Source organism: Tamandua tetradactyla, chromosome 21 (genome assembly GCF_023851605.1).
Source record: "Tamandua tetradactyla isolate mTamTet1 chromosome 21, mTamTet1.pri, whole genome shotgun sequence".
Classification (NCBI taxonomy): Eukaryota; Metazoa; Chordata; class Mammalia; order Pilosa; family Myrmecophagidae; genus Tamandua; species Tamandua tetradactyla.
Window position 1 is genome coordinate 61,247,303 of NC_135347.1, and position 13,952 is coordinate 61,261,254.

The window sequence follows — 13,952 nt, forward strand, 5'->3', positions numbered from 1 at the left end:
AGGCCAGGTGATCAATCGAGTTTTAGCTCAGGTCTGTCTCACCTTAGGTCCAATGGGTCCCTGGACCCATTCTGTAATTGTTTCCCCAGTTTCAGAAAGCATAACTGGAATAGACATACTGAGCAACCGGCAGAATCTCTACATTGGTTCTCTGACTCGTGGAATGAGGGACACTGTGGTAGGAGAGGCTACGTGGAAGCCACTAGAATTGCCCCTACCTAGTAAAATAGTAAATCAAAAGCAATACCAGATTCCTGGAGGGATTGCAGAGATTACTGCCACTCTTAAGGACTTGAAGGATGCAGGGGTGGTAATTTCCACCACATCCCCATTCAACTCTCCTATATGGCCTGTGCAGAAAACAGATGGAGGACGAGAGTGGATTATTGTAAGCTCTCATGGTAATTTCAATTGCAGCTGCTGTTTTGGATGTGGTATCATTACTTGAGCAAATCAATGCATCCCTTGGTACCTGGTATGCAGCTACTGATCTGGCGAACGCTTTTTTTCAATAGCTGTTAGTAAGGACCACCAGGAACAGTTCGCATTCAGCTGGCAAGATCTGCAATATACTTTCACTGTCCTACCTCAGGGGTATATAAATTCTCCAGCCCTATGTCACAGTGTTGTCCACAGGGACCTTAATCGTTTCTCCCTCATACAAGACATCACACTGGTCCATTACATTGATGATATCATGTTTATGGGACCTAGTATACAAGAAGTAAAAAATACTCTAGACTTATTGGTAAGGCATTTGCATGTCAGAGGGTGGGAGATAAATCCAACAGAAATACAGGGGCCTTCCACCTCAGTGAAATTTCTAAGTGTTCAGTGGTGTGGGGCATGTCAAGATATCCCTTCTTAGGTGAAGGACAAGCTGCTGTTTCTGGTTCCTCCTTCAACCAAAAAAAAGAGGCACAACTCTCAGTTGGTCTCTTTGAATTTTGGAGACAACATATTCCTCATTTGAGTACGTTACTCCAGCCCATTTATCAAGTGACCAGAAAAGCAGCTAATTTTAAGTGGGGATCTGAACAAGAGGAAGCTCTGCAACAGGTCTAGGCTGCTGTACAAGCTGCTCTGCCACTTGGATCATATGATCCAACAGATCCAGTGGTGATGGAAGTGTCAGTTACAACTAGAGATGCTGTCTGAAGCCTTTCGCAGGCCCCTACAGGAGAATCACAATGCAGACTCTTAGGTTTTGAAGCAAAGCCTTACCATCTGCTGCAGATAACTACTCTCCTTTTGAGAAAAAGCCTTTGGCCTGCTACTAGGCCTTAGTAGAGACTGAATGTTTAACCATGGGCCACCAAACTTGGTGACCATGCAACCTGAGTTGCCTATCATGAGCTGGGTGTTGCCTGACCCACTAAACCATTAAGTTGGGTATGTGTAGCAGCACTACATCATAAAATGGAAATGGTATATTTGTTCTAACTGGAATAGACACATACTCTGTATATGGGTTTGCTTTCCTTGCATGCAATGCTTCTTCCAAAACTACCATCTGTGGACTCAGAGAATGCCTTATCCATCGTCATGGTATTTCACACAGCACTGCTTCTGATTAAGGAACCCACTTCATAGCAACTGAAGTATGGGAATGGGCACAAACTCATGGAATTCTCTGGTCTTACCATGTTCCCCATCATCCAGAGGCAGGTGGATTGACACAACTTTTGAATGACTTATTGAAAACTCAATTACGGTGTCAACATCTTGCAGGGCTTGGGTGATGTTCTCTAGGAGGCTGTGTATGCTCTGAATCAGGGTCCACTCTATGGTGCTATTTCTTCCATAGCCAGGATCCATGGGTCCAGGAATCAAGGGGTGGAAATGAGAGTGGCACCACTATCATCCCTAGGGAGCCACTAGGAAAATTTTTGCTTCCTGTCCCTGAGACCATGAACTCTGCTGGTCTACAGGTTTTAGTTCCAGAAGGAGGAGTGCTTCCACCAGGAGAAACAACGATTCATTGAACTGGAATATAAGACTGCCGCCTGGTCACTTTGGGCTACTCATGCCCCTGGATCAACAGAACAAGAAGGCGATTACTCTACTGGCTGGGGTGACTGACCCTGACTATCAAGGGGAAACAGGACTGCAACTACACAATGGAGGTAAAGAAGAGTTTTCCTGGAATATAGGAGATCCCTTAGGGTGTTTCTTAGTACTATCATGCCCTGTGGTTAAAATCAATGGAAAACTGCAACAACCCAATCCAGGCAGGACTACCAATGGCTCGAAAACTTCAGGAATGTAGGTTTGGGTCACCCCACCAGGCAAAGAACCACGCCCAGCTGAAGTGTTTGTTGAGGGTACAGGGGACATGGAATGGGTAGTAGAAGAAGGTAGTGATAAATATGAACTACGACCATGCAATCAGTTACCGATTTGGTAATGGTATGAATATTTCTTCCTTGCTTTGTAATCAGCATCCATGTATTTAAACATAAATATCTTTGTTTTCCTATTTTATCCTTTTTATCATAAGACATAAGCTTTTGTGTTCATGTTATAGTATTTAAGTTGTAACAGATCAACTTTAAGAGTGAATATTATCCAAGGACTTGCATCCTATTCTGGAGAGATTTAATGTGTTTTCAGTTATATGCAGGACAGTTGAGTATTGCTACATGAGGAAATATGAATCTGTTATTGTCTTCTATTTAGAGATGAATATGGTTTAAGGTGATGTGTATAGATGCCAAATTGACAATAGGTGGACTTTCATGGTCAGGTTCATGTTTCAACTTGGCCAGGCAGTGGTGGCCGGTTGTCTGGTCAGGCAAGCACTGGCCTGTTTATTGCTACAAGGACGTTTCATGGACTTAAATCATGACCACGATGACAATATACACAGCTGACTGCAAATGCAGGGGCATGTCTTCTGCAATGAGTGATGCTTAATCTAATTACTGGAAGGCTTTTAAGGAGATTCAGAAGAGACAATTACTCTTCCTATTTTAGCCAGCCAGCCTCTCCTTAGAGCTCTCTAAGGACCTTCATTGGAGCTGCCAGCTCACGGCCTGCCTTACAGACACTGAGCTCTACACATCCCCCGTTTATGAGACACTTTTATACATTTTATATTTACAGATATGTCCTGCTGATTCTATTTCTCTAGAGAATCTCAGCTAATACAACCCCCTACCCCATATCATTGGCAGCACTTTCTAACATGAAAACGTTACAATGGGCATAGCCCAAATACTCCTACAGATTGGGAGGAAGCTCAAAGGAGAAAGAGTCATAACTGAGAAGATAGGATTTAACAAATGAGTATGACTGCTCAATCATTATATTTCTTTTAATCTCCAGGGTCTTGGAACAGCTAGAGAGGAAAGCCTGAAATTGTGGAACTGTAACCCACACCAAACTCTGAAATCTGTTCTCTACTTGTTACAATGCACTTTGAAATTTATTGCCTTCTTGTGTATATGCTATATTTCACAATTTTAAAAATTATAACATTAAAAAAAAAGATGTTTGTTTGGAAGAAATCCTTGGCCTAGGGAAACTTCTCCCCAAACCCATGCTGTTTTAGACAACATTCTGCAACCATCGTGAGAGGTACTGAGACCGTGGCAAAAGAAAGAATGACTGATGAGGAGTTCCAGTACACCTCTACAAGATCTGGTGAGATGTGCAGAAAACACTAGGACTAGTTCAGCATGTTCAGGCTTGTGAAATTAACAGTAGGGTCTTGTTTGGCAGCATTACACATTCAGACTGTAAACCATGCCCAGACAGCATGTAGGTGTTGCTATGAAGAAAAAACTGAGCTCTAAAGATGTTGACTGCTGGCAACAGATGAGGACAAAAGAACATAACCTTTGACAGATCTAATGCTTTTACAGTATAAAGCTGCCTTACTTTGTAAAAGGATTATTTTAATGCCTTATAAGACTGTATTTTGACATTAAAACCTCAAATTCAAAAAAAAAAAAGTGGGGGAGTTGGTGGAAAGGGCATGCCTTCCCTTTTAATGAACACACCCAGTCTCTCCAGGCTGTTACCTAAATTCCTGAGTAACACTATCTTAGTTAACCAGAGTAACCCAGGAAGAGCTGTGCATTAGAGAGAATTTCATGTGCATATTTGTGTGCTTCGTATTTTTTTTAACGAAGTCTGCAATCCAACAGACATACAAAACAAAACTGCACTGAGAAAAACAGTTTCATAAATTAATAAGTGTTAGGAAGCTGGAGGAGAGGCCAAGGTATGAAGAGGAGGGGTCTGGTCAGTCTTTTCTGTACAGGTGCATCTGTGACACGTCCATGTCATAGGGGCAGGGCCCGTGTTGTAATGAAGCACACTTATACTAGTGAACAGCAATACAAAGTCTGAGTATGAAAATAAGATTTTCTCTGAAAATACATTTTTGGCACAGATTTTTTTTAAATGTATTTTGGGGAGTTTGATTTTTTAAACCAGTTTTATATATGAAAAGATGTATCTTTTTATAGATCTATATATACACATATCTAAAAAGGAGAATTTTTGAAAAGAATGGTCTGCCACGCAGTTTTTTGCAACCATATTTACCAAAAAAATGGAGATCAAAAATAAAAGGTCATTATAAGACGTGTTCAATATTATCTTATTTGGAAATATGGGAAAATCTTCACTTAGAATTTGTTTACTATGAAATTTTAAATACTGACACATTTATGGCTGAAAGAATCTGACTTTGCTTTTTTCTCTATTTTAATTGCACATAATATGCTATTTCTTTAAAAAGCACTTAGTATATGAGTAAGTCATACTTCTACTAATGACAGGACTAATTATACAGACAAGGTTTCCATATCTGTTTCTTTGGTAAGACTGGAACCATCAGCTGATAGCCTCTTAGGGGGGCAAAACGATATTGCATAAAAACTATGTTTCAGAAAAACTAAGATTCAGAAGCACAATAACTCCCATTTTATGAACCACTAAAATGACAACTGTCATATTTTGCTATAGTCTTTGCCTAAATTGGATAAAAAGATAGATTTAATTAGATAAATGAAAAGTTTTTAACATAATACGTATCGAAGCCCTAAATGTTAATACGTTTGGTGTTTATCCCCTAGCACTTGTTCCCCACAGTAAATTCTGGGATATATTTCTTAAAAACTACAACTTTTAACTCCTAGTGGTTTTACTAAAAATTGCTCAGGGGGGTGGGTGGGACAAGCAGTAAGGCTGTCCTTTTGCCTACTCATTCTTCCTCCTACTTTAAACCTGGAACTCAGACATTATGGTTGGAACTTAAGTAACAGTTTGACAATGAAATAGATTATATTCCTTGCTCAAAAATTCTTCCTCCCTACCAACATGCCAAAGCTCCCAGTGAGAACATACCAGTCTTTGAGTCTGCCCAGTGTACTTGTGCTGACCAGTGGAATGTGAGCCAAGTGATGGCATGCCAACTCCAAGCAGAAGCTTTAAGAGGGGCCATGCTGGGAATGTCAAATGGTACAACCACTGTGGAAGGCAGTGTGGCAGTTCCTCAGGAAGCTAAGTACAGAACTGCCACATGATCCGGCAATACCACTGCTAGGTACTACTCAGAGGACATGAGGGCAAGAACACAAAACGTACATTTGCACACCAATGTTTATAGCAGTATTATTTACAATTGCCAAGAGACAGAAACAGCCAAAATGTCCATCAACAGAAGAGTGGCTAAGCAAGCTGTGGTATATAAATACAATGGAAATATTATGCAGCTGTAAGACAGAATAAAGTCATGAAGCATGTAACAACATGGATGGACCTTAAGGACATTATGTTGAGTGAGATTAGCCAGAAACAAAGGGACAAACACTGTATGGTCTCCCTGATATGACCTGTATTAGTGAATGAACTTGGAGAATTTCAGTTGGTAACAGAGACCATCAGGAGATAGAAATAGGGTAGATATTGGGTAATTGGAGCTGAACGGATACAGATTGTGCAACAGGACTGAGTGTAAAAATTCAGAAATAGATAGCACAATACTACCTAATTGTAATACAATTATGTTAAAACACTGAATGAAGCTCAATGTGAGAACGATAGAAGGAGGAGGCCTGGGGGCACAAATGAAATCAGGTGGAAAATAGACAGTAAAGACTGAAATGGTATAATCTAGGAATGCCTAGAGTATATAATGATAGTGACTAAATGTGGAAATATAAAAATGTTTCGGCATGAGGAAGAACAAAGGAATGTCTATAACACAGGGTGCTGAAAATACATGGTAATTAATATTTTAAAACTTTAACATACGTGTGAGACAAGCAAAAAATGTTTATTTGGTACAAAATTTATATTTTGACTAGTGCATTTCCTAATATAAACTATGTGGACAGCTTAATCGAACACCATAGTACTTGGAACCTTGCGTAGGGCATGAGATTTTGTAGGTTTGTCCAAAGTGATGCCCTGATAAATCCAGAGAGATTTGAACAGTGAATAGGGAAATATTTGCAGAGTCCCCTAGGGGGAATGGTAAGAAAGGGGGAAAATTCAACTTCCCCAAGTGGAGAATTCCTGATTTTCTCATAGGCAGTGGGGACAGCCAAAGCAATAGGCCGAGCCTCCAATCTTGGGGTTTGTTCATATGAAACTTAATCCCACAAAGGATAGGCTAAGCCTACTTAAAATTAGGCCTAAGAGTCACCCCCAAGAGAACCTCTTTTGTTGCTCAGATGTGGCCTCTCTCTCTCAGCCAACACGACAAGTGAACTCACTGCCCGCCCCCTGTCTACGTGAGACATGACTCCCAGGGGTGTGGACCTTTCTGGCAACATGGGACAGAAATCCTAGAATGAGCTGGGACTCAGCATCAAGAGATTGAGAAAATCTTCTCAACCAAAAGGGGGAAGAGCAAAATGAAAGAAAATAAAGTGTCAATGGCTGAGAGATTCCAAACAGAGTCCAGAGGTTATCCTGGAGGTTATTCTTATGCATTAAATAGATATCACCTGTTTAGTTAAGGGGTAGTGAAGAGGCTGGAGGAAATTGCCTGAAAATGCAGAGCTGTGCTTCAGTGGCCATGTTTTTTGAAGATAATTGAATGATATAGCTGTAGCAGTATGACTGTGTGGTTGTGAGAGCCTTGTGGCTGATGCTCCATTTGTCTACCTATAGATGGACAAGTAAAACATATGGATTAAAAATAAATAAATAATTGGGGGAACAAATGTTAAAATAAATTTAGTAGATTGAAATGCTGGTGATAGGTGAAGGGGAGGGGTAAGGGGTATAATATGTATGAATTTTTTTGTTTCCTTTTTATTGCTTTTTCTGAATTGATGCAGATGTTCTAAGAAATGATCATGATGATGACTATACAACTATGTTATGATAGTGTGAGTTACTGATTACATAACAAGAAAGGAATGGTCATATGATAAGAATGTTTGTGCTTGTATGTGGTTATGTATTATAAATAAAAAATAAATGAAAAAAAGAAAGAGGGGCCATGCGTTTCCAAACTCCCCTCTTGTGTACCTACTGTCCACCATGAGAGGAGTAACCCCCAATAGCAAAGCAGAGGAGACTGAATTCGATGCATTACCTGGGATACGGCCACAGCAGCCAGTTTATAGATCCATGAGCAAAAAATAAAGATTTTTTTTTTTTTTATTTTGCAGATTGAGAGTTTGGGATTTTTTGCTACAGAGCATTACTGAAGCAAAAACTGGTTAATGCAGATCATGAGGTGGCTCTAAGGAAAAAAGAAAAAGCAGCAAAAGCTAATATTTCTATGTTTTATAATAGCTATTTTCAAGACACTGTTAGAAGTCATTAATTGTCCCAATAAACTCTATGAGCCAAATGTAATTTTTAATGCCATTATACAGTTGAGGAAACTGAGGTAAAGATAAACTATTTAAGTAGTGCAGGTTCACTCAGTGAACAAGCAGTTAGAACAAGGACTCAGACCCAGGCTCTCCAGGTCCAGAAACTTGCTTTTAATAGATATTTTGCTTCTTAGGCCTACTGTTAGGGACTCTGTAAAATTTTAGCATATTCCCCTAGTTTTTTTTTCTATGGAAACAAGATGTTAGTTTCTAACATATACAAAATACTAGGCCAGTCTCTCCCTCCATACCATAGCGACTTCCCTGTTCTAATTACTGGTGTACAGACTAGACCACAGCATAATACATTTTATATAGACAAAGAAGCTATTCATGGAATTGCCAGACAGACCTGAGTTCAGTTAATTTCCTCACTTTCTGAAACCGTGGCTGTGCTAGTCTGAAAGTGTTGTATACTGCAGAAATCCATGTCCTTTACTCCTTATTCAACATTGTAGGGCGAATCTTTAATTAGATTATCTCCATAGACATGTGGTGCTCAGTTGCAGGCGTGACTTTGATTAGATTATCTCCACAAAGATGCGGTGTGCCCTATCGTAGGTGTGGCTTTTTGGCTGGATGGAGATATGGCTCCATTCATTCAAAGTGAGTCTTGATTAGCTTACTGGAGTCCTTTAAAAGGGGAATCATTTTGAAAAAACCTCAGATATAGACTCTTGGAGAGCAACTGCTTTCAGACGTAACAAAGACATGGATGTTTGGAGATGCTTGGAGTGTTGACAGAGGGAGCAGATGCCTAGATAAGGGCAGAGTCCAGCAGGCATTCCCATGTGCCTTCCCATGAGATGCTAAACAACCCAGAACCCAGAGTTGTATCCCAAAGGAACTAAGTGAAGGCCCACAGACGCTTAAAGAGGAAACCACTGGCATCAGAAGCTGGAAACAACAAACCAGAAACAAGGACCAGCAGACTCCAGCCACATGCCTTCCCAGCTGACAGAAGTGTTTCAGAAAGCATCAGCCTTTCTTGAGTGAAGGTAACCTCTGGTGGTACCTTCATGTGGACATTTTCATGGCCTTAGAACTATAAACTTGCAATAAATTCCCTTTATAAAAGCCATTCCATTTCTGGTAGCCTGCATTTCAGCAGCTTCAGCAAACTAATACAGTGGTCTTGGGTAATTCTGACCCCTCACACCTGCTAAGTTATCACTGTACCTACATTATAGGATTCCTGTAAGACTGAGCAAGCATAGAACCCAGTACCTGCAGGCCGTAATGAATTTGAGCTGAGCCACTGACACCTTTCAACCCAGTCCTTTCAACCACAGAGTTCACTAAAGTGGAGCTGAGTGAGAAACATTTAAAGTAGTTAAGAATGTGGACACCATAGTTAAGAGCCAGACTGTCCGGCTTCTAATTCAGTTTCTACGCTTACTTCACTGAGTTATTTCAGACAAATTACTGACTTCTCCATACCTGATTTCCCATCTATGAAACTGAGATAACAACAGTACCTAACAACACAAGATTGTTGTGATGATTAAATGAGTTAACTCACATAGTCTTCAAAAAAATGATTGGCATGGTATAGAATTCTGCTAATATTACTGTTCTTTGTTATTGTTGTTATTTGTCATCAGGACACAGTACCAAACTAGGTCATCCAATTTTGAGGCTATATTACACAGTCATTTCTAATTTAACAAGTTTGTGGTAGATAATACTGTTCATAAGCATTCTCTTCCATACCCAGCCCCTAACCCCTCTGAAGTTGCACTTGGCCACATGACTCACTTCGGCTAATGGAATGTGAGCACTCATTAAGTCCATTACTCCCTCAGCTTTAAATACAATTTATGTTCAGCCTTTTGCTCCTTTACCCTCTGCTTTAAGAAGGGCATGTATAATCAGGGATTCTCCTTCAACCTTACTCCAGGAAAAGAAAGGCACATGGAAAAGACCTGAGCGCACCCTGCAGTGGTACAGGTACAACTGACCACATACTACCAAAACATAATGTGAGCAAGAATAAAAATTTGTTGTTGTGTGCCATAAGATTTTGAAATTGTTACAAAGTTCAACCTAGCAAAAAGTGACTATTACAAAATTCATCACCAAAAGCCATCTCCCTCATCTATAAACTTACTTCTGGTCCTATAAGCCCCATATTAATGGCATTAACCTCCACTCAGAGGCCCTGCCCAAGTTACAAACCCCGAAGTCATCTGTGAACCCCCCCCATCTCCTCCCACCCCATTCAGTCATTAGCTCTATAATCTCTGCTCTTGTAGTGCCCATCCTCACCCTCCTATACACAACACTAACTCTGGCCCCAGGATCCCATGACTCAACTCTTCCAAACTGCCGCCCAAATCTAGTCTATCCCCACACCAATCCATCTCCACACTGCCACAATACACTGATAATCCCACCATATATATAAGACTATGCCACTTCTCTACTAAGTATCTTACCCAATCACCTATTAAATGAAAACCAGATGTGGTTTCTGCATGCAAGGCCCTCTTCCATCTGCTCCTATCATAAATCCTATCTCCAGATACAATTCATAAATCTCATGCTCTACCCACAACTTATAACTCCTTCCATCCACAATACTACTCATAATTCAGTACCCAGGTTCTTATAACACCTTAGTTTACATAATCCCTTCTTCCATCCTACACCCCGAAATTGGCCAATTCCTACTAAACCATCAAGATCCAACTCATGGCCAGTCAACAATTCCAGCCCAATCACCAGAACTGTAAGTGAAAAGGACACCAAGTGATTCTACTACCCACGTACTGACAGACCCCTAGGCCATAGCAAACAATACTTCCAAATCAAAGCTTTACTCCAGACTCCAAGAAATCTAAAAACCGTTGGGCGCTTCTCATTGCATACTGTTTGTCTCAACGTGCGGATTTCCTTTCAATCTCTCTGTTTCCCAAGGAAGGGGTTCATTAAAATGCCTTCTCTGAAAATTATCTGCACAATTTAAAGGTTCTCTGAATAGGCTGAGAAACTTGAAATTTTTCAGTTCTGGTAGTTCACAAGGTTGCGTGTTACTTCGAAATTGTGATGTCCTCTGAATTCCAAGAAAAGCCATTCAACAATACCGCAGTATGGGTATTTTCTACTTATATGAGCAAATACTTAAAGTCTAGTAACCACTGGGCTGGGCCAGTGGCTCCCAAAGCCGGCCGCGCCGAGCCTCCGAGGACGTCACTGACCAGGCGGATGCGGGACCCATTCCAAAGCGACAACTACAGCACCCGTACAGGAAGCGGGCTGATCTTCCTTGCCTCGGAATTACCTTCTTTTCAACCCGCACCACAGCCCGGCGCGTCCCAGAGCCGAGTGGGCTGCGAGAGAAGCAGGGCAGCTGTTAAAGCAGAGTCCGCTTCCCGCGCGCGCGCGGCAGGGCGCCCCCGGCCCGGCCTACCTGGTAGACCGCGGAGCCAGGGTCCGGCCGGGTGCCGAGCGTGGCCCCGGCGTCTCCACGGTAGGCGCGCAGCCCGGGGGCGGCGGCGGGGCTGCCGGGCCGCCGAACGAACCTCAGGGCGGTCCACATCACAGTGCGCAGAAGCCCGCGGACCGCGCGACAAACACCGCGGACGCCCCGGAGCCCGGCCTCCTCCCGGCAGCCTCCTCGCCGGCTCCCCTCCCGGCAGCCTCCTCGCCGGCTCCCCTCCCGGCAGCCTCCTCGCCGGCTCCCCTCCCGGCAGCCTCCTCGCCGGCTCCCCTCCCGGCAGCCTCCTCGCCGGCTCCCCTCCCGGCAGCCTCCTCGCCGGCGCCCCTCCCGGCAGCCTCCTCGCCGGCTCCCCTCCCGGCAGCCTCCTCGCCGGCTCCCCTCCCGGCAGCCTCCTCGCCGGCTCCCCTCCCGGCAGCCTCCTCGCCGGCTCCGCAGCAACTCCCCGCACTCGTCCTCGTGTCGGCGCCGCCCCCCACGCCCCCTGATCCAGCCAATAAAGGAGCGGCACAGTCCCGCGAGGCCCTGTCCTCTCGCGTGCCCCAGCCCCCCGCTTGGTGTCGGGGCTGCACGCTGCAGGCCTTCCCGTAGCGGCGGCGGCGGCGGCGGGTGACCCGTGGCTGAGTTGTGGGCCTGACTCTCAGGTCACCTGGTGTAAGGGATCAGGAGCTCGACCCCAGCCGAGTGGAAAGTGCCCCCCAGACCCATGAAGAACACCCGGTAATGGGGTCAGGATGTGGGAATCACACAAACCTGTTTTTGCAAAAGCTAATAGCAGTCTTTGCTTCTGTAGCTAAGGGCGCTTGCTTGCAGCTGCAAAACCAGGACGTGGGTCTGTGAAGCAAACGCCGCGTCTCCGCTTCTGTGAGTGAGCTTGCGGTTTCAGCCTTCCTAGGCCCGGCCTGCAGGCCTGCGGGGCTGCTCTCTGAATCCGCCTCCTCGGATTTCCGAGGCAGTCGCCGCCGGCTGACGAAGACTCCGCACTGGCTGGCACACTGAGGTGTGTGGCCTTTCTGTTGGTGCGCCCACTACGCTGGTTGCTGTTTCTCCTTCGCTTGCTTCTACAAGGGGCCTTCCTAGGTGTGTGGCCTTGTGTAAGGGCTGGCAGCCGGGCAGGCTTCAAGCTGCCCTAACAAGTGGGGCAGGTTAGGAGGAGCCCGCGTCTCTTTGCCTTGGGCCGCCCCGGCCCTGGAAACAGCGGAATCGAACGGGGGGCTGCCATGAAGCAAGGGCCCTCATAGGCAAGCAAATAATTTTTAAAATAATAGTAAAGTTCTGTTAATAAGGGTTGTAAAATAAAACCGTGATGTAGTAGTGAATATTTGTCTATGAATGGAGAAAGAGACGTTTATAAATGACAAAGTAAAAAATTTCACCAGGAAGTTGCACCTGCCATCTTGCTAAGTTCATCAGATTTTGGTGAATCGAGGCGCGTGAGATGAGACAAGGAACTTCTCCCAGGCTATGACCTCCTCTGGACAGGGTTGATTCCTCATTGTCTGTGCCACCCTGCTGAGTATTCAGTCACCGCGCGCAAGAACGAATGAAGGAAACACTAGTAAACTCTCCACCTAGGTATGCATACTCCTACCCACATTCCATACACCGTCAGGATAGGGTCATTCGAGGCGCGGCCTGCTGCCTTTCCCTGACACGCACCCACACACCCAGGGCCCAGGTGTGTCAGCCTGGGGCCCACAAATGCAACCAGCGGTATCTGCGGTCCAGAGGAGCACTGACCAGCAACCGGGAGGATCTGTGGTCCGGAAGAGCACTGACCAGCAGCCGGGAGGATCTGCGGTCCAGAGGAGCACTAACCAGCAACCAGGGATGCAGGACAAAAGGCTGAAACATGCGATGAGTAGCTGAGTCAGCACCCATCCCTACTCTGGAGGCCGCTTGGAGGCCAGTCCCTGGCTCGTGCTGTGGACAGACAGGGAGTGGAAACCCTCTACCCTGCAACGGGGGAGCAATGCCCAGGGGCACTGATCATGGCACTTAGTGGGCAAATTAGAGTCGCTGGGTCCTGACTTGTTCAGCTGGACCCCCACCGCAGGTGCGTTTCAATCCCGCCCCAGACAGACTGAGGCTGTGGAAGCTGAAAGCCACAGACAAAAAAGGGGGGAGAGTGTATGACCTCAGTTACACAAAACAGAATATGCAAATGTGTTGTCAGAAATCTTCATACAGATGACCAAGGGCAGGGCTGGGGTGGGTTGCAGGGAGTTAATTCCTAATAGGTACAGAGTTTCTGTTTGGGGGGATGGGAACATTTTGTTAGTGGGTGGTGGTGATGGCAGCACAACGTTGTGCGTGTAATTAACACCAATGAATTGTATACTTGAAAGGGGCGAAAATGGGGAATTCTATGTTTTATCTGTGTTACCTGAACAAAAATTACGTAAGCAAAAACAAAAAAAGGCAACAAATAATACAGAGCTAGCTCCATATTATTTTTGCAACTTATATGTAAGGCTAAAATTATTTTTAAATGAAGTTTTTAAAAGATATGGTCAAAATTAGAACATGTTCAGAGGAAATTGAAGAACAGATTGGAAACTAAGAGTATTTGGTACATACTTGTCATAAATGACTAATCTTTTAAAAATGAATCAATAGATCTACTTTATGTGAAAAGTTAGGCAGAATATTGTTGCCGGAAACAG

The 13,952-nt window shown here is 44.1% G+C and overlaps 1 protein-coding gene across 2 annotated transcripts in view; it reads right to left on the reverse strand.

The window, feature by feature from the left end:
• The window catches only part of MCCC2 (methylcrotonyl-CoA carboxylase subunit 2), a 128,475-nt gene extending 116,968 nt beyond the window's left edge, over positions 1–11,507 (reverse strand). The window contains exons 1-2 of one of the 2 annotated variants that reach the window (XM_077139511.1): positions 11,490–11,507; positions 11,260–11,448 (exon numbers count right to left, since the gene is read on the reverse strand). In XM_077139511.1, the coding sequence (XP_076995626.1) occupies positions 11,260–11,388 (129 nt within the window). In that variant the 5' untranslated portion in view covers positions 11,389–11,448; positions 11,490–11,507. The other variant, XM_077139510.1, reaches the window with a different exon arrangement.
• Between the last annotated feature and the right edge of the window lie 2,445 nt (positions 11,508–13,952).